Consider the following 20,827-nt stretch of genomic DNA (forward strand, 5'->3'; position numbering starts at 1 on the left):
TAAATATTAACAGCATTAGCCACCCACATGTAAAAAACACAAATCGCATCCAATTGTTCTAGGTTCATAATAATAACCAAAAAAGATGAAAAGTGGAGTATCAAAGCATGGTGAGACACAGCTAACCGAAGCTACTAAAACAAGGGACAAGGCAAACAAGTAGGATACTAAGGAGAAGCAGTAGCAATTAAAGCAAACAAGAAAATAGACACTTAACTAACAAAAGCTAATAACCCCAAATCAAAGATGACCTAATGGAAATAGAATTCTCATCAAAACTTATCTGCCCTGTCCCTCTTCTCTTTATATGCTTTTCAAATTATGGTTATGGTCGATTGGTCCTCACTTGGCCATCATGACTTTGACGAACTCCTCATAGTTGATCTGCCCATCTCCATCAACATCGGCCTCACGAATCATCTCATCAACCTCCTCATCTGTCAGCTTCTCGCCGAGATTCGTCATAACATGGCGAAGCTCAGCTGCAGAGATGAAACCATTCTGATCCTTGTCAAACACACGGAAAGCCTCCTTAAGCTCCTCCTCTGAATCAGTGTCCTTCATCTTGCGAGCCATCAGGTTCAGGAACTCAGGGAAATCGATGGTTCCATTGCCATCAGCATCAACCTCATTTATCATATCCTGCAGCTCTGCCTCAGTTGGGTTTTGACCAAGTGACCGCATCACAGTCCCAAGTTCCTTGGTAGTAATACAACCTAGAGCATGTTACAAAATAGTTAAACACAAAAAAGATAATGATTCATTCAACCTCACGAGAAATGCAGGAAAGAATTTTGTTAACGTGAAGGAACGTAAAATAACACAAATCCAGTTAAAAGGAAAAGATAACTAGCAGCAGCGACATAAACATGAAAAGTGATGAACCAATGTAACATTGAATCAAAGGCACACACGAGTTAGGCAATATAATTCTTGACAAGTTATCAAAATATGATAACCCCCATGTGAAGATATTAAGTGTATGCATGGGAGTTGGGGTTTACCTATCGATTGAAACACACAACAAAAACAAGCTACAAAATGTTACAATGGTAAAAATATCCAGAAAAAATGAAAACCATATTCCAAAACCAAAAATTAAAGCACAGAAAAAATCTGGCTATTAGAAACCATGTAATCAATCCAATCCTTAAAAAGATCCGGACATGAAACACAATCACACCTTACTTCTGTTGCCAAAACAAACATGCACACTTGTGACTCCACAAATCACAGAAAACTCCTTGGAAAACAGATCCTCATTTCAAATGCACCAAGGAATAAAAAATGCTCCAAAAGTATAAACACAATGTTACAGATGTCAATAATGCTAATTCCACATTCTGATAAAAAATACACATGTCTTATCATACACCAACCCAACAGAATGACACCAACAGATCCACAACCCAAAACAATCCAACAAGACATTTGATGGAAATATTCCATTCCCAGATGTCACCAAAATAGAAACCCCCAAATTAAACGCAACATATACAGCCTCAGAATCCCACCAAAGGAATCTATCCCACATTCAACTTCACAAATCACAACCCAAAACACCAAATTCCACATCCACAAAAAAACCACCCCCGATTTCCGCCACGTGCATCAAACAACGACAAATCAAACCCCAGTTCAAAATCCAAAACACGCTAAAAGTGCATCTCCAATCCCAATTCCAATCCCACGATCCACGATCCTCGATCCACATCCACCCACACCCCAGAATCATCACACCCCAAACACCGCCACATCAAAGAGGCACAAAACCACGAAAAGCAAAGAAATTTCAACACCAACGCCCAAAGGGTCAAACACAAAGGAAACCCTAAATCACCCAGAAAACTTTCCAAAATTCAACCACCCCCACCCCACAGAAAATAATAATAAAAAAAAAACCAAAGGGCGCACGCAAACAACAACGGAACATACATCAAGAAGAAACGAATTGCGTAAATCAGATCTAAGAAAGTCGCAAAATTTAAAAAAAAAAAAAAAAAAAGTAAAGCGAGGGTTAGAGAGGGATCTGAGGAGAGAGACCATCGCCGTCCTTGTCGAAGAGGCTGAAGGCCTCCTTGAACTCGGCGATCTGGTCGTCGGTGAGTTGGTCGGCCATTGGAGGAGAGAAAGGGGCGTTTGGGAAGCGAGAAACTGAGGGAAAATGAAAGAGAAAATGAATGTGGAAAACTATAACTTCACCATTGGGTATATATAATATATATATAAAAAAATATAAATATGTAATATATTCCTTACACTCTGTTTCTGGGTCCGAAACTCCCCTTTCCCATTTTACTATTAAATAATTTCTCTCACTTTCTCATTTATGCTTTCAAAACTTAAAGTTAACAACTTTTTTTATTAAGAGAAATAAACTACTAATTTGGTCTCTCTGGACACTATCTTATTGAGGCATATTTAGTTAACATTTCAAAGGATTTAAATTATTTTTTTTAATTCGTCTGATATTTTATCAAGACTTTTTTTTTAATATATAAAGGTTTTATGATATTAAATTTAGATGATTAGAAATTTATAGGAATATGTTAGAATTTAATGGTATTCAATTTTTTTAAGAGTTTTATGACACACTAGCGAAGTTGAGGTTCATGTCTCTCTATATATTTTATCTTAGTATTTAAAATAACTCATTTAAACTAATTTTACATTATTTATATGATTATTTCGATCCAAGTACATATCTATTTTATTGTAATATTGTAAAATTTTAAATATTTTATCATGTTTTGTTTATTTTATGTCTTTATTGTTTTCTTTTTAATAAATATAATTTAGTTTTTTTTATATTTATTTTATATATAACAATGGTATAAGTATATTAAAAACTTTAGACTCTACTTAATTATATTTGTAAGCATGGATTAACGTCTATATATATATATATATTTGTATATATTTTATGTATAATATGATGTTTTGCAATCATAAAATTTTCTTAATAGGATGACTAAATAATGATTTCACTTCATGATAATTTTTAGCTTTCCTACGATTTATGAAAGAAAATAAATGTCATTTTGTTATTATTCTTAGTTAACACTAATATTAAAGAAAAAACATATCAAAATTAATAAATGATAAAATTGAATAGTCTCACACCTTTTGAGAATAAATCTCAATTCTTTATAGAATACATCATTCATATTTTCTTTGAGTTTAAAATACTACAAAAAAATAAATAATACAATGTCATGTATCATATGAGATATTTAACATTTCATGTAAATTTTTATAGTTTATGAAAGAAAAACCACAACCTCAAAAATGGAAATATTTTGTGTTGCATGAAAGTTATCCATATGACAGGTATTACTTGATCTTGTATTTTAAAGTGTCATAATATTGTGAAAAATATGAGTTATAATTGATTTAAATGAAGAAATGTTACAACTATATTTTTATATCTATCAAATTGTCACATGTAAAATATTTTCATAACCATATTATTATATTACCTTTCTAATTTTTGAGACAACAATTCTTTTTTCACTATTTTCCAAAGTTGAGTTATTATCTACTATTACGGTAGAATTCCATCCAATAGAATATACTTTTAACTGGTGAACCTGCAATAAAAAAATTTAAAATTAAATAAATAATCAATAACAGAATATGAAGATGTCATGTTTAAATTAAATTTAACCTTGATGTCAATTAGGCAAATTATTGAGAGTAAATATTGGTCCTTCCAAATATTCCATATCTTTTCAAAGTCACCCTCCTAGTAAATATAAATAATATTATGAAAAATAGATGATAATAAAGTTTCATAATAAAAGTAAATAAATATGTTATCACTTACGTGTTTGTCAAAATACATGTTCAAATTCTTTTTATTAATTTCTTTATATATTTGAAAGATCTTCTTGAATCTTAATTTGACTGTAGAAAAAAATATGAAATAAATTTTAGCTTTTGTATATCATCATCAAATATTTAAATCCATAAATCCACCATATTATAGATTAAAAAGGGTAATACCTAATTTTTTGATAACAAAATTTCTTTGAAAACAACATTTTTTGTAAAGTTTTCATCTTCCCCTTCAAGTTTTCCTTCTTTAATAAGAATTTTTGTTGAAGCTTGAAAACATCTCTTGACAAAGTAACATATAATTGACCATGACTAAAAATATGTCTTGGAAGATAAATTCTAACATTGGGTATTATTTGTCCCTATGACTTATTTATGGTAATTGCAAGACTTAGTTTCACATGAAATTGTTTCCTAATAAGCACAAAGGGAAGTCCTTTTCTGTTGTCTTATGTTTAATCTTGGGTAGAAAAGCTCTCTTTCCAGCATTATGACCTGTTAGGATTTCAACATCCAATATGTTCGTAAAGAGTCCACGACATAGTAACCTTGTTCCATTACATAAGCCAGCTTTAGGGTTTATGTTTCGCAACAACATCAACGATACACCTTTTTTAACCTTCATATTATATGGTGGCAAACCACCTAGAGTAATAGAGTGCAAGTATTCTTATTGATATAAGTTGTGCGTGTCCCCTTCAACCTCGTCAAATGATAACAAATCACGTTTTTCTCCCGAAAAATTACTGATGATAATGTCATTAAGTTTTTCAACATCCTCATTTTTTGGTGTTAGTATGACTTTTTCTACCATATAAGATGCATCCCATGTATGAGATTCTAATTGGGGAAATGTATCACGAATAAGTTTTTGTATTGTATTTTCTCCTTCCTATGTTATTTTAATTTGGTGAGGTACTTTTACCATATCATCACAGTTGGTAGGTTCAGTATCATCTCCAATGCGCATTAGATATTATGCATAATTATGATCTTACAATGATCACATGTTTTGTTGCAAATGTAAAACCTTTGTGATAGGCCATAAATGAGACTTAACAATACATGCATATATGATTTGTGCCTTAGTACCCTTTTGAACAACAAGAAGTACTTGACGAAAATCCCCTTCCAATATCATAATTTTACCACCAACTGGAGCATCACAATCTAGAATATCCTTTAATAATCTTTCTAATGTTTCCAAAGCATATTTATTTGTCATGGGTGTTTCATCCCAAATGATTGTTGTTGTTTCTCTAATTAGTTTGCAAGATCAAACTGTTTACTTATTGAACAAAATAAATCTTTCTCTACATTGATTGGTATCTTAAATTGAGAATGTGCAGTTCAACCACCAGGTAATAGTGTTGCAGCTATACCAAATGAGGTAGTTGCTAAAAAAATTTGACCCTTACTTCTCAATTTTGCAATTAAAGTGCGATAAAGGAATGTTTTACCTGTTCCTCTTGATCCATAAAAAATAACTCGACTTTTTTTGTTGTTGATAACATCCATATTGGTATTGAATGCAATTAATTGATCAATATTTAATTTCTGCACAGATTTCACATCTTCATTATCTACTTGGATAGATAACTCTTCTTGTATAACCCTTGGCATCAAAGAACTTTGAGTATTTTCCATTGTTATTGTTGGCAAATCATAATCTGTGATTTGTTTTCCATGTTGAATCAAAAGGTCATTCAAATCCTTTAATAACATGTTAATGATACTTGACCCCGCAACAACACTTGTTGAAGGATAATCTTCCATCATGTAGGTCTAAAAATCATCCCAGAGTTGTTTAACATTGGTTGGTTTACAAAAAATTAATATAGTGACAAACAAATTCCTTAAAGCATAAGGCATTCGTAGACTCGATGCCTCAACTAAGCATTCATGAACTATCATCACTTTCTAAAAAGTCCCAATGCTCAATCGTTTTCTTGAATGTGGTAAAACATGCTCCATTGGGTGAAAATAAGTCTTCCCAACTCAGTGGACCTTTTAAATGAGATAATAAAACACGTAAGTAGAATTTTTCTCTTTTCGAAGGAGATACTGTATAAATCCTATTGATGACTTTCTTTTATGACCTTCTTCGGTACCATTCCTTATCCCCCTATGCCAATAATAATGTTCTAGAATCTCTCTATGCAAATAACTCCTTGAATTTGGATCTCTGCGATTTAGAGAAAAGAATTGTGTCAACATTGTTTTGGAGTTATGGTCATTGTTTAGAACATCTGTGATTCTTTGATACTTATAGAACCGCACTTGATAACAATTTGGTAAGTGAATTTGTAATCTTTCAACTGATGGATATATTTGATAAAGATTAAATCTAAATATCTTCCACAAAGCTTTTGGGGTACAAATCCATCTTGCATTAATATACTGTTGAACCTTATCTACATTTGAACCTCTACAAACCTCCATTGCTATTTGATCTGGGCCTTTGTAGATATATTTATATAAATATTTAATACTTTTGATGCTACTGCATACTTCAACATTTATATGGCAATTGTACTTTAAAAGTTGAAGAGATTGTCGATGACTCAATTCCTCGGCCTCATTTACTTCATTAACTAGACTTAAAATTTTCTTATATCTAGTTGTAACAATGACTCTACTTCCCAATCCCAACAAATCAAAATATTTAATTAGATATTCTAGGTCAAGTGACATCAAGTGTTTTAAGTGTCTTAGAAGAGGACATATTGCTTCTCAATGTCCTACAAAGAAAACCATGATTTTAAGAGGCCAAGATCACTATAGTAGCCTTGATGAAGCTACTTCTACTTGTAGTAATGAAGAAGAAGCCATAGATTCCAAGGAAGAAACTTTACCTTGTGAAGGAGACTTGTTAATGGTTAGAAGGCTCATTGGCAATCAATCTTGTGAAATTGACCAATCTTCAAGGAAGAACTTATTTCACACAAGATGAAAAGTTTTTGAAAGCACTTGTTCTCTCATTGTAGATAGTGGGTCTAGTTGTAATTGTTGTAGCACTAGATTGGTTGAAAAGTTAGCCTTAACTACCATACCTCATCCTAAAACTTACAAATTGCAATGGATAAATGAGGAAGGAGGTATTGTAGTTAACCAACAAGCAAACATACCAATCTCCTTTGGCAAATGATCAAGTTTTATGTGATATAGTGCCATTGGAGGCTAGTCATATTTTTCCTGGGAGGCCATGACAATTTAACAAGAAAACAATTCATGATGGTCTCTGATGGAACTACTCGGAGAAGATTGATGAATCTTCAAGTGCTCCATTCCAAGACCTTTAAAATCTTGAGGTTGACCACGAATTTGGATGAGAAACTCCTTTGAAGAAGCTTCAATGGAGAAAAATCACCAAAGAGGTTCGTGAAAGAGTGATGAAGCTTGTTGAACAAGCTAAAAGGTTGGAAACCTTTGAGAGAAACTTAGAGAGAAAGTTTCTCCATGAAATTTAGGACTTTAAGAGGAGAGAATTTGAGTCAAATTCTGATTTCATATCTCAAAAAGTGAAGTACAATGAGCAATTTAGAAATATATAGGGAGAGGTAGCTTGTAGAGGAAGCTAACCTTAACCATGGTTCACTAGGAACCATGGTAAGGTGTAGCTAACCATCCATGGTTTCTAAAACTTGTAGGAGAAGCTAACCTTGACCATGGTTCACTTAAGAACTGTGGTAAGGTCAGCCAAACCTACTAAGGTTTAGAAGCTTGGAAGGAAAGCTTCAAAGCTTGTAAGAGAAGCTAGAAATTTTGGCCAAGAATAAAAGGAATGAGCTAGGCGGGCAAGGCTCAAAAATGCTCCATGATTTATTTCAAAAATATTTGATTTGGTTTAGTTAGGTTCATCATATGATGATGAGACCTAGCTAAATCAAATCTATGAAAAATTAGGAGCAAAATGAGTCTAATATGCAAAATTTTGCCTAGGCCCAGTTCTGGCCCAATTACTAGTCACACCCTCAAGCATTGCTAAATGCCACCCCTTTTTCCCTACTGAAAAAATATAAAATGAATGTATCAACAAAAGAGGTTAAATGGAGTTAAACTCTCCAAGTAACCCACCCTAAAATCAATATACAATCACTAGTTAAAAGCAAGTAATGTGCCTCACAAATACAAAGGCAAAAATAAGCCTATACAAAGAGACTACTATATGTACAAACATATGAAAGGTCTTTAATATCATCCCATTCCTCTTTGTTCTTTTAAGATATCACCTCTTGGATTCCTTGGTCTTGGCCATAGTCTATCAGTCTCACTAATAAAATAAGTTTCCAACACTTAGGAAAGAAGCTTGTGTTGTGTCCTCTATCACTTTCTCAAGTGAGTAAGGACCAAATCAAAATGAAAGCTAAGAGAGAAGAAGAAGAGAAAAAAAAGCAAAAACAAAAATAAAATAAAGAGAAATAAAAGTTGTAACACCCCGAATTTTCTATTAATATAATGTTGATTATTATTTATTTTTGTATAGTTATTTTAGTTAATTAAAGGGTTATAAAATTTTTGTAAAATTATATTTTTTTACGCCGGAACGGGCTGTTCCAAAAATGGAACGGGCCGTTCCAGACGAAGAAAAGATACTATTTTTGGAGCAGTAGAACGGGCCGTTCCAAATGTGGAACGGGCCGTTCCCAAAGGGAAACGGGCCGTTCTGAGATTTTAAAAATGCCAAAAAATTTGTGTTAGAAATTGGGCGTTCCAACTATGGTCAATAAGTGTAAACGTGAACCCTAGAACGGGCCGTTCTAATTTTAGAACGGGCCATTCTGCTTTTTGGAAATGGGCCGTTCCAGTTGAAAATTTTGCACAAATTTGAAGGATCCGGAACGGGCCGTTCTGAATTCAATACGGGCCGTTCCGGGTACACCAGGTTGCCTATAAATAAGGGTAGGGGGGGTGAAAATTTTATAACGGAGTGATAAGTGAAAATCTTAGAGAGAGAAAGAAAGAGAGAGAGAGAGAAAGAGAGAGAGAGAGAGAAAGAGAAAGAGAAAGAAAGAGAGGGAATCCAGAGGAGGAGGCCCTGCCCAAGTTTCAACTCCGCTTATCTAGGTAAGGGGGGAGTGAGAAACCTCGCTCGGGGGTGTGGGGATAATTGTTGGATAGTTTGATTGTCGGATTGGCCCCCAATCCCTTGCCGTTGTTCTGTTTTATTTTCTGTTTGCTCTGTTCTGTTCCTTGTTGGAAATAATAAATGATTATGTAACCCCAATCCCTTGCCTGTTGTTCTATTTTTCTGTTTGCTCTACTTTGTTCCTTGTTACTTTGTTCCTTGAAAGTAATAAATGAATATGAAATTAATGCTAAAACTAAATAAGTTTTAATATGAAAAAGAATGTTCTTTATGAATTCCTGTGCGGACCTTATGAGGAGTATTTATGACATGACCTTGTGAAATATGGACAAATGACGTGAGACCTAAGAATGGACTATTGAGACAAGCTGTGATTATAAAAACATGAAAAATGATGACATGATGTACTAAATGAAATTATGTAATAAGTTAAATGTTGAGTCAATGAAATTATGAATGTATGACATGCATCATATGCATATATGACTCCAGGTGTGCCGTTGAGGTCACATACCCACGACTAACAAGGTGTACTTTATGGTCACCCACGACTAACAAGGTGTACCTTAGGGTCACCCACGATGTAACATGCTAACAAGGTGTACCTTAAGGTCACTAGTGATGATATGTGAAACTTCCTTATGGCGCCACATGCATGCATTTATGAGTCGAGTCCATGACATCATAACATGATAAATGAGTATATATGTGATATTGATTATTTATGTGTATTATTTATATGTGATTTATATTTGTTGGCTATCTAACCTTTATTTCTTCACCTAAAGCTGAGTGAAAAGTTTCTCACTCCCTTGTTGTTTTTGTATATGTTTAAATTATGTTGCAGGTGATCAGCATCATGAGGATGTTGGTAGTGAGGCTTAAGGCTTCAGTTGGGCATGCTCTGATAGGATGTGACATCGGGCATAGTTAGGCTTATCTTGGATGTTAATATTTTAATAAGCTTTAATTTTCTCTTCTTTTGTAATTTTGAACGTTCTTGAGAAAAGACTAAAATGTATATCTTTGTCATATTATTTTTATTACTTGATTTGAAAGTTATAAATTAATTCCTAACTAGGAGGCACTGCAACCTTTGCTGGAATTAATCTATATATTCATTTTATATGATATCTTGAATTTTGATACTTACATGATAACTTTCTATGATTTATAAGTTACGAATGTGAATCGTCTACCTTATGATATGAGACAAATATTTTATCATGAAAGATGTTATCAAACTATGAAAGATTTTATTCTCTCAAAAAGAAAAAAAATGTTTTGTTTAAATTTATTGCGTATTAATGTTGGGGTAGAGGGTGTCACATTTAGTGATATCAGAGCCTAGTTGATCCAATCGGCCGTCAGTTATTAGTTTAATATGCTTGTTTGATGAATGATGAACTGAATTGATTGTGAAACTTGTTGGTATGCTAGTATGATGATTGATTATGTCTATTAATTGTATTATTTTCTTAGACTATGGCTAGTAGAAATGATCGTGCGATTGCTGATGCTCTTCAAGCATTAGCACAAGCTATGAATAATAACAATAGGGCTGAGGTCGCTCCTAACTGGTTGGAGAAATTTCAACGAAATCACCCACCTACCTTTAAAGGAGGATATGACCCAATGCTGTTATGAATTGGCTAACTGAAATTGAGAAGATCTTCAATGTCATGGATTGTCCCCTTACTTAGAAGGTGAAGTTAGCCACCTTCATGTTGACTGCTGATGCTCACTTTTGGTGGGAAGGAGCACTTTGGAGGATGATTGATGAAGGAGTACACTTGAATTGGGACAAATTCAAGAAGGTTTTTCTTGAGAAGTATTTCCCGGATGATGTGAGGAGTAGGAAAGAAATGGAATTCCTTGAACTGAATCAAGGGAATGACACAGTGGCAGAGTATGCTACCAAATTTGATGCTTTGGTTCGTTATTGTACACACTACCATGGTGAGGATGGTGAAAGAGCTAAATGCATAAAATTTGTAAATGGTCTGCGTCCTGAAGTGAAAACTGCAATTAACTATCAGGAGATATATCACTTTCCCACTCTGGTTAATAAGTGTAGCATTTATGATCGTGACAACCGTGCTCGTGCTGCTTTTTATAAAGGAGTTGGAGGTCCTATCCGTGCTGTGAGTTCTAGTACTTCGGGTAGGAGTAAGCCTTACTCCGCTTCTAATAATTTCAAGGGAGTAAAGCTGCTGCTAATAAAAGCAAGTCGTTTACTAGAGGATCAACTGTTAGTGCTACTGGAAGTGTTGAAGGGTCTGTGTTCACTCCTTCAAGAAGATGTGGGAAGTGTGGACGTGTTGGTCATAATCAGTCTAAGTGTCTTGACAAGGATATTACCTGCTTCAATTATAGTGGCAAGGGTCACATCAGCACCCAATGTCCTGAACCACGAAGAACACGTGTTATTGGATCAGGTTCGCAAATTGAGCTTCCAAAGACCGTAGGGAGAGTATTTGCTCTTAGTGGTGCTGAAGCTGCTCGGTCGGAAAATTTGATACAAGGTACTTTATTCATAGCTGAGACTCCTTTTGTTGTACTATTTGATTCTGGTGCAACTCATTCCTTTATTTCTGTCTCTTGTGTCCAAAAATTGAATTTGCCTGTGTCTTTGTTAGATTTTGATTTAGTTGTTGAAACTCCTACTAATGGTCCTGTAACTACATCCCTAGTGTGTTTGAAATGTCCTTTGACAGTTTCTGATAAGAAGTTTCTAGTTGACTTAATTTGTTTGCCTCTTAGTCAATTAGATGTAATTCTTGGTATGGATTGGTTATCTTCTCACCATGTCCTTTTAAACTGCTTTGAGAAATCTATTTCCTTTGGTGAATGTAAGAGTACAGAATTTCTTAGTGCTGCTGACATTAAAACTTGTTTAAAGGAAAATGAAAGACTATACATGATCTTTGCTTCCTTAACACTTGAGACTGATAGTAAGCTAGATGAGATTCCCTTAGTGAGAGAATTTCCAGAAGCATTCCCTAAGGATGTGTCTAGTTTACCACCTGAGAGAGAGATTGAGTTTAGCATAGACCTAGTACCAGGTACCTCACCTATATCTATAGCACCCTATAGGATGTCCCCTAAATAGTTAGTTGAGATGAAGAAACAAATAGAGGAACTACAAGAGAAACAATTCATTAGGCCTAGTGTTTCGCCTTGGGGAGCGCCTGTTTTATTGGTTAAGAAGAAAGATGGGAGGATGAGACTATGTGTAGACTATAGACAACTGAATAAAGTGACCATTAAGAATAAGTATCCTTTGCCTAGAATAGATGACCTTATGGATCAACTAGTTGGAGCTTGTGTATTCAGTAAGATAGATTTAAGGTCAGGATACCATCAGATTAGAGTGAGAGCTGAGGATGTTCCTAAGACTGCCTTTAGGACCCGCTATGGGCACTATGAGTATTTAGTTATGCCTTTTGGTGTGACTAATGCACCTGGTGTTTTTATGGATTACATGAATAGGATCTTTCACCCTTACTTGGATAGATTTGTAGTGGTCTTCATAAATGATATCCTAGTGTATTCCAAGACTAGGGAGGAGCATGTTGAGCACCTTAGGATCGTTCTTCAAACCCTTAAGGAGAAGCAATTATATGCTAAATTGTCAAAATGTGAATTTTGGTTGAATAGTGTGAACTTTCTGGGACATGTGATATCCAGGGGTGGAATAGCTGTAGATCCTACTAAGGTAGAAGCTGTGTTAGAGTGGAGTACACCTAAATCAGTATTTGAGATTAGGAGTTTCTTAGGACTAGCCGGTTATTACAGAAGGTTCATAAAGAATTTCTCTAGGCTAGCTCTTCCTTTGACTAAGCTGACAAAGAAAGACCAACCTTTTGTGTGAGATTCTAGGTGTGAGGAAAGTTTTCAAGAGCTTAAGAGGAGATTAACTAGTGCCCCTGTGTTAGTGTTACCTGATCCTAGTAAGACTTTTGAGGTATTTTGTGATGCTTCTAAATTGGGTTTAGGAGGAGTGCTTATGCAAGAGGGTAAGGTAGTAGCCTATGCTTCAAGACAACTTAAAATTCATGAGCAAAACTATCCTACCCATGACCTTGAGTTAGCTGCAGTCGTATTTGTACTTAAGTTGTGGAGACATTACTTGTTTGGGTCTAGATTTGAGGTTTTTAGTGACCATAAAAGCCTTAAGTACTTGTTTGATCAAAAGGAATTGAATATGAGGCAGAGGAGATGATTAGAGTTCCTTAAAGATTATGACTTTCAATTGAATTATCACCCTGGCAAAGCTAATGTTGTAGCTGATGCTTTGAGTAGAAAATCTTTGAAAGTGTCTTCTTTGATGATTAGGGAATTGCATATGATTGAAGAGTTTAGGGATATGAGCTTAGGGTGTGAGTTGAATTCTAAGAGTATTAAGTTGGGAGCTTTGAGAGTGACTAATAGTTTGATAGATGAGATTAGAGAAGGTCAGAAGACAGATCCTTTCTTATTGAGTCAAGTAGAAAAGTTGAATCAAGGTGTGAAAAGTGAGTTTAGAATTGGAGTGGATGGAGTCTTGAGATTTAAGGATAGGTTGTGCATTCCTAGTGTGCCAGAGCTTAAGAGAGCAATCCTAGAAGAAGGTCATAAGAGTATCCTTAGTATCCATCCAGGAGCCACTAAGATGTACCAAGACCTTAAGAAGATGTTTTGGTGGCCTAAGATGAAGAGGGAGGTGGAGGAATTTGTGTATGCCTGCTTAGTATGTCAGAAAGCTAAGGTAGAACACCAAAAACCTTCAGGTCTGATGCAACCTTTAGATGTGCGTGTGTGGAAATGGGATAGCATCTCTATGGATTTTGTAGTTGGGTTACCTAAGACTGTGAAAAACTTGGATGTTATATGGGTCATTGTGGATAGATTGACTAAGTCTGCCCATTTTATTCCTATTAATATTAGGTATCCTTTGGAGAGGTTAACCAAGTTGTACATCAGTGAGATCGTGAGGTTACATGGAGTTCCTACTAGTATAGTGTCTGATAGAGATCCTAGGTTTACCTCTAGATTTTGGGAGAGTTTGCATAAGGCTTTGGGAACTAAGCTTAGATTGAGTTCAGCCTACCATCCCCAAACAGATGGCCAAACTGAGAGAACCATACAATCTTTGGAAGACTTGTTGAGAACTTGCATCTTAGAACGTGGGGGTAGTTGGGATAGTTTCCTACCTTTAATAGAGTTTACCTACAATAATAGCTACCATTCCAGTATTGGGATGGCACCCTATGAGGCTTTGTATGGTAGGAGATGTAGAACACCTTTATGTTGGGTAGAACTTGGAGAGAATGCCATGTTAGGACCTGAGATAGTTCAACAAACTACTGAACAGGTTAAGATGATCCAAGAGAGGATGAGAGCAACCCAGAGTAGGCAAAAGAGTTATAATGACAAGAGGAGAAAAGACCTTGAGTTTAAAGAAGGCGATCATGTATTCCTTAAAGTCACTCCTTGGACAGGAGTAGGCAGAGCACTGAAATCACGTAAGCTTACTCCACGTTTCATTGTTCCTTATCAAATTCTTAAAAAGATCGGTGAAGTAGCCTATCAAATTGCCTTGCCTCCATCTCTTTCAAATCTTCATAGTGTCTTTCATGTTTCCCAACTCAGAAAGTATGTCCATGATCCTTCTCATATCATTGAGTCTGACAACATTCAGTTGAAGGATAATCTCACCTATGAAACGATTCACTTAAGGATTGATGACAAGAGGGTGAAACAACTAAGAGGAAAGGAAATCCCTTTGGTTAAGGTCGTTTGGGGAGGAAATTTTGAAGAAAGTGCTACATGGGAGTTAGAAAGTAAGATGCGAGAAGCTTATCCATTTCTGTTTTCAGGTAAATTTCGGGGACGAAATTTCTAAAAAAAGGGGAAAATTGTAACACCCCGAATTTTCTACTAATATAATGTTGATTATTATTTATTTTTGTATAGTTATTTTAGTTAATTAAAGGGTTATAAAATTTTTGTAAAATTATATTTTTTTACGCCGGAACGGGCTGTTCCAAAAATGGAACGGGCCGTTCTAGACGAAGAAAAGATACTATTTTTCGAGCAGCAGAACGGGTCGTTCCAAATGTGAAACGGGCCGTTCCAAAGTAATAAAAAGACCCATTTTTGTTTTACCAGAACGGGCCGTTCCGAGATTTTAAAAATGCCAAAAAAGTTGCGTTAGAAACTGGGCGTTCCAACTATGGTCAATAAGTGTAAACGTGAACCCCAGAACGGGCCGTTCTAATTTTAGAACGGGCCGTTCTAATTTTAGAACGGGCCGTTCTGCTTTTTGGAAACGGGCCGTTCCGATTTTGGAACAGGCCGTTCCAGTTGAAAATTTTGCACAGATTCAAAGGATCCGGAATGGGCCGTTCCGAATTCAATACGGGCCGTTCCGGGTACACCAAGTTGCCTATAAATAGGGGCAGGGGGGTGAAAATTTTATAACGGAGTGATAATGAAGATCTTAGAGAGAGAAAAAGAGAGAGAGAGAGAGAGAGAGAGAGAGAGAGAGAGAGAGAGAGAGAGAGAGAGAGAGAGAGAGAGAGAGAAAGAGAAAGAGAAAGAAAGAGAGGGAAAGAAAGAGGGAATCTAGAGGAGGAGGCCCTGCCCAAGTTTCAACTCCGCTTATCCAAGTAAAGGGGGAGTGAGAAACCTCGCTCGGGGGTATGGGGATAATTGTTGGATAGTTTGATTGTCGGATTGGCCCCCAATCCCTTGCCGTTGTTCTGTTTTATTTTCTGTTTGCTCTGTTTTGTTCCTTGTTGGAAATAATAAATGATTATGTAACCCCAATCCCTTGCCTGTTGTTCTGTTTTTCTGTTTGCTCTACTTTGTTCCTTGTTACTTTGTTCCTTGAAAGTAATAAATGAATATGGAATTAATGCTAAAACTAAATAAGTTTTAATATGAAAAAGAATGTTCTCTATGAATTCCTATGTGGACCTTATGAGGAGTATTTATGACATGACCTTGTGAAATATGGACAAATGACATGAAACCTAAGAATGGACTATTGAGACAAGCTGTGATTATAAAAACATGAAAAATGATGACATGATGTACTAAATGAAATTATGTAATAAGTTAAATGTTGAGTCAATGAAATTATGAATGTATGACATGCATCATATGCATATATGACTCCAGGTGTGCCGTTGAGGCCGCATACCCACGACTAACAAGGTGTACCTTAGGGTCACTCACGGTAACATGCTAACAAGGTGTACCTTAAGGTCACCAGTGATGATATGTGAAACTTCCTTATGGCGCCACATGCATGCATTTATGAGTCGAGTCCATGACATCATAACATGATAAATGAGTATATCTGTAATATTGATTATTTATGTGTATTATTTATATGTGATTTATATTTGTTGGCTATCTAACCTTTATTTCTTCACCTAAAACTGAGTGAAAAGTTTCTCACTCCCTTGTTGTTTTTGTATATGTTTAAATTATGTTGCAGGTGATCAGCATCATGAGGATGTTGGTAGTGAGGCTTAAGGCTTCAGTTGGGCATGCTCTGATAGGATGTGACATCGGGCATAGTTAGGCTTATCTTGGATGTTAATATTTTAATAAGCTTTAATTTAATAATGTTCAAAAGTGTTTGTACAAGGTGGGAGAGATACATTTATAGGTGAAAACTATGTCAAAATTGGCGCCAATCCGTGTAGCTTTGTTGGCGCCAAGTTTGAATTTCAAATTTGAATTTGAAATTCAAACTTAGGCTTAACCAAGAGACAAATCCGGATAGGTACCTCATTCTAATGTCATTTGGCAGTGATTTGGATTGAATTTGAAGCTCACATGGCCGGAACCTCTCCATGCATTCCATGTGACTCAAATTCAATTCAAATTACTTCTAAATGTCATATGAATGAACCCTAATGCACCTATTAATGTATACTTCATATAAACCTAATCTATTGACCGAAATACATTGGCCTAAGAAATACAATGAATAGGAAAAATTACAAGAAGAAGAATGAGCCTAATATTGGGTACCAAAAACCCAAAGGCCCATGAAGCCCAAAACTAGGCTCAACTAGCCTAAAACCTAAAATGCTACTCTATGTGGTCCAAAATACAAGACCAAAATATATTCAAACTATGCTAACAAAAATATAATAAGAGTGTTAATAACAAGATAGGCCCATGTTGAAACTTGGTTTGGGCCTTCCAAGCCCATAGGGCCCATTGGGCCTTGACAGGCCCAATCTTCCATGTCTAGCCCACTCCTCTTGGATCTTTGAGTGTGTCACCTCTTGCATTCCCAAGTATGATTCCATCATCTTACTTAACTTATGTTGACCCTTCAAGTATTTAAGTGATTCATGATCACTATGAATAACAAATTCCTTGGTCACAAGATAATGTTCCCAAGTTTGAAGGGCACGAACTAAAACATACAACTCCTTGTCATAGGTAGGGTAGTTCAAGGCAGCCCCATGAAGTTTTTCACTGAAATAGGCTATGGGGTGGCCACCTTGTAACAACACAGCTCCTATGCCAAGACCTGAAGCATCACATTCTAGCTCAAAGGTTTTGCTAAAATCAGGGAGAGCTAGAACAGGTGCTTGAGTGAGTTTTTGCTTAAGCACTTGAAAAGCTAAATTATGTTTTTCTTGCCACAAAAAGACCACATCCTTCTTCACCAACTCATTGAGAGGTGAAGCTAATGTAGAGAAGTTAGGAACAAATCTTCTATAAAAGCTTGCCAATCCATGGAAGCTCCTAACTTGATGGAAGAGCATGGGCTAAAGGCCCAACCACTAGAGCTATGGCCAGGAGATTACTTGAAGATTTGACTGCTTCATAGCTTAGTGGGCCCAATGGGCTTGGTGGGCCTAGGGTGCTTCTCACTTGGGCCTTCATTGATTAAACACCATGTTTTATTGTATTTTCTTAGTATAGGAATTTACTTTGATGTTGGTCTTGTATTTTGACCATAGATTAGGGTTTAGGCGTCTTGGGCTTAATTTTGGGCTTCTTGGGCTTTGGGCTTTTGATACCCAATATTGGGCTCATTCTTCTTCTTGTAATTTTTCCTATTCATTGTATTCATTAGACCAATGTATTTCGGTCAATAGATTAGGTTTATATGTAGAATACATTAATAGGAGAAATAGGTTTCATTTATGCATCATTTAGAAGTAATTTGAATTGAATTTGAGTCACATGGATGGCATGGGGTGGATCCGGCCATGTGAGCTTCAAATTCAATCCAAATCACTCCTAAATGACACTTAGATGAGGGTAGCATCCTTGTAAGCATATGAGTTGGCCTAAGTTTGAATTTCAAATTTGAATTTGAAATTCAAACTTGGCGCCAACTAGGTTTACTAAGTTGCCGCCCAAGTTAGCCTAATTCTATCCTATAAATGTAACTTTTCTCACCTTGTAACACACTTTTGAATATATGAGATTCTGAATTGTTTCAGCCATCTTCAAGAGTCACCGAATTTCCTAAGAGAGAACCATAGAGAGTGCCTTCAAAATTCCCTTAGGAAAACCTAGTTTCCTTCCCTTTGAAGTGTGCAATCCCTTGAGTTCTTGAGCTTGGATGCTTCCCTCAAGGCTTAGGCCTAGTTCATCCGTGCATTCCTCATTCTTCAAGTGTTCTTTCATTTGGATTTCAAGTCTCCTTTGAAGAAGATCCGGCCTAGGCAATTCCAAGGAGAAGCACATCCTTCACTTCTCCTAGTGTTGCCATCAATTTTGGTATCAGAGCAAGGTTCTTCAAGGAGATAAGTTCTTCAAATTTTTGTCTCCGTGTTTGTGTCTTGTGTTCTTGTATTTGTCTTGCTTGAGTTTCTTTATGGATCTATACGTTTTAATTCATATTGTGTTCATAGATCCATTGTTGATTGTTCTTGATTTTCTTCCACAATCAACTTGTTAGGAATTATTTGCTTGTGCTATTTTGATTTTATTTTTGAGTCTCTCCATTCCTTGTATGTGTCCGTGATTGGACCTCATGCATGTGCATTAGATTTTGTTTTTGAATCTTTGTTTTGTCTTAGAAGTTTATGTGTAGTCCTTACATGTTGCAAATTCCTTGAATAGCATGTTTAACCTAGTTTTATTTTGAATTTTGTGTCTACATGTTGCTCTCGGTTTGCTCTAATTTGTGCCTACCTATATGTGCTTTTTCTTTTACCTTATTGTGTTCATAATTTTCTATTAGTCCTAGCAAGTTTCTTTAGAGTTAGGTTTCCATTGTGTACCTGAGTTTTCAAATCACTTTCCATTGAAAAAAATCTTATAAAAATTTTTGTGACTCAAAATTTCAAGTGCTTAATTCTACTTCTAGTGCACTCTTTCTTGTGGATTCAATTTTAAAAAAATTAGAGGCTGAAAACAGAGATAAAACAGAGCCTAAAACAAAAGAAAATTTCTAAAGTTCAAAAGAAAAGTGTGCAAAAAGAATTCAATACAAAAAAACCTAAGACTAGTGCACTAGTTTCTCATTTTCACTTGGATTTTGACCTAATTTTTGTAGTCTCGGTTTCTATAGCTTGGAATCATAGAAAAATTTGAAACAAAAGGCAAACACTTCTCTGGAGTCTTAATTTGAGACTGGAAAAAGAAAGAATTAAAAAAAAAATATAAGACAATTTAAAATGCAAAAGCCGTGAGGTGTTCTTGGATAAATTTCACTTGATTCCTTGTTTTTGTTTTGACTACTATTTGTTCTATACTTATCCAATTGCTTTCAAATTGTTTTTGTTTTGTTCATCTACTCTAGTACCTATCTAGGAACCTTCCTAACTGAGTGCTAGCTTTTATTTGGAGTCTTAATTTTTAGTTTTACTTGTTGAACCTCTTTGTGTCTTGTCATGTACACTTATTACTCTTTACTTTTGGTATAAGCTTTCCAAATTGTGCTTTATTGCTTGTCTAGTTTTCTTTCATTAAATTCCCTGTGCTGGAAGTGGCCTCAAATCCTTGCTCAAGGATCAAGCATTGCTCAACAAAGAGTAGGAAAAGTTTGGACACTAAGACTAAAAAAAAAATTTGACCTAATTTAGTGACCTAGCTTTTCCTAAACTTCCTTCACTTGAGTGACCATTCCTTTCACCTTGTGAGGCAGCCACCATTAACCTCTTTGTTGTGTTTCTTTTGCAGGTCCAGGAGCATCATATTTGAAGGATTAGTGGCGGATTAAACACTTGAATAAGTGTAGGAAATTTGAACATCAAAAATCCGTCACTAATTAGTCACTAAAGCCACCTTTTAATTGCTTTCTAGGCTAGTTTACATTTTTGCCATAATCTCTTGTATTTTAAACCAATTTGTAAAGCTTGGAGGGAGTATTAAGAAGCTGGTCAGGTATATCTAACTCCTTGGTAGCCTACTCACGTGTAGTACTAGTGGAAGTGGCTTGAAAATTTCATATGTTTCAAGCTTCCACTTAGGGAACCCGACTGGTTACTTATCTTGCTTCCTTTAAGTTCTTTGTCTTTTAATTGCTTTATTTTTCTGCCTTGAAATGTCTAGAATTGTGTAGTTCTTAATTGTTCACGTTTAGCTTAGCTTTCAAAACAAACCAATTGTGAAAAAGCATTCAAAATTTTTGTGAAAAGTTTTGGGGAATTGAAAGTACCACAAAGGAGTTTAGTGATTTCCACTTGAAAAGGCTTGGTTTTTAAGTGGCTCTTTGTAGCTCACCTCCCTTGATAGTGCAACTTGTACACTTAGACTTCCAAGTGCTATTTTCATTCCTAGAAAATACCAAAAAATATTTTATACCTTTTTGCATAGCATATAAATTCTTATTGCTTAGTCATGAGTCATCATTCTCAAAGTAGTAGTGACTTTGAATCTCCTAAAAGTTTTAAAAGAATTGTCAAGGAGGTTGAAGCACTAAAACTT

The 20,827-nt window shown here is 35.5% G+C and overlaps 1 protein-coding gene across 1 annotated transcript; it reads right to left on the reverse strand.

The window, feature by feature from the left end:
- On the reverse strand, positions 1-2,203 carry LOC109789755 (calmodulin-1). Its single transcript, XM_020348785.3, has 2 exons — positions 2,044-2,203; positions 1-716 (listed from the first exon to the last, which is right to left on the reverse strand). The coding sequence occupies exons 1-2, from the start codon at positions 2,117-2,119 to the stop codon at positions 343-345; spliced, it is 450 nt and encodes a 149-aa protein (XP_020204374.1). The 5' UTR covers positions 2,120-2,203; the 3' UTR covers positions 1-342.
- Between the last annotated feature and the right edge of the window lie 18,624 nt (positions 2,204-20,827).

Source organism: Cajanus cajan, chromosome 2, assembly GCF_000230855.2.
Source record: "Cajanus cajan strain Asha chromosome 2, NIPB_CcT2T_4, whole genome shotgun sequence".
Taxonomy (NCBI): domain Eukaryota; kingdom Viridiplantae; phylum Streptophyta; class Magnoliopsida; order Fabales; family Fabaceae; genus Cajanus; species Cajanus cajan.

Coding starts and splice junctions, on each gene's coding strand:
- LOC109789755 (XM_020348785.3), bottom strand. CDS start 2,119: ATGGCCGACCAACTCACCGACGACCAGATCGCCGAGTTCAAGGAGGCC. Junction 717..2,043: donor CTTCGACAAGGACGGCGATG/GTCTCTCTCCTC, acceptor AACATGCTCTAG/GTTGTATTACTACCAAGGAA.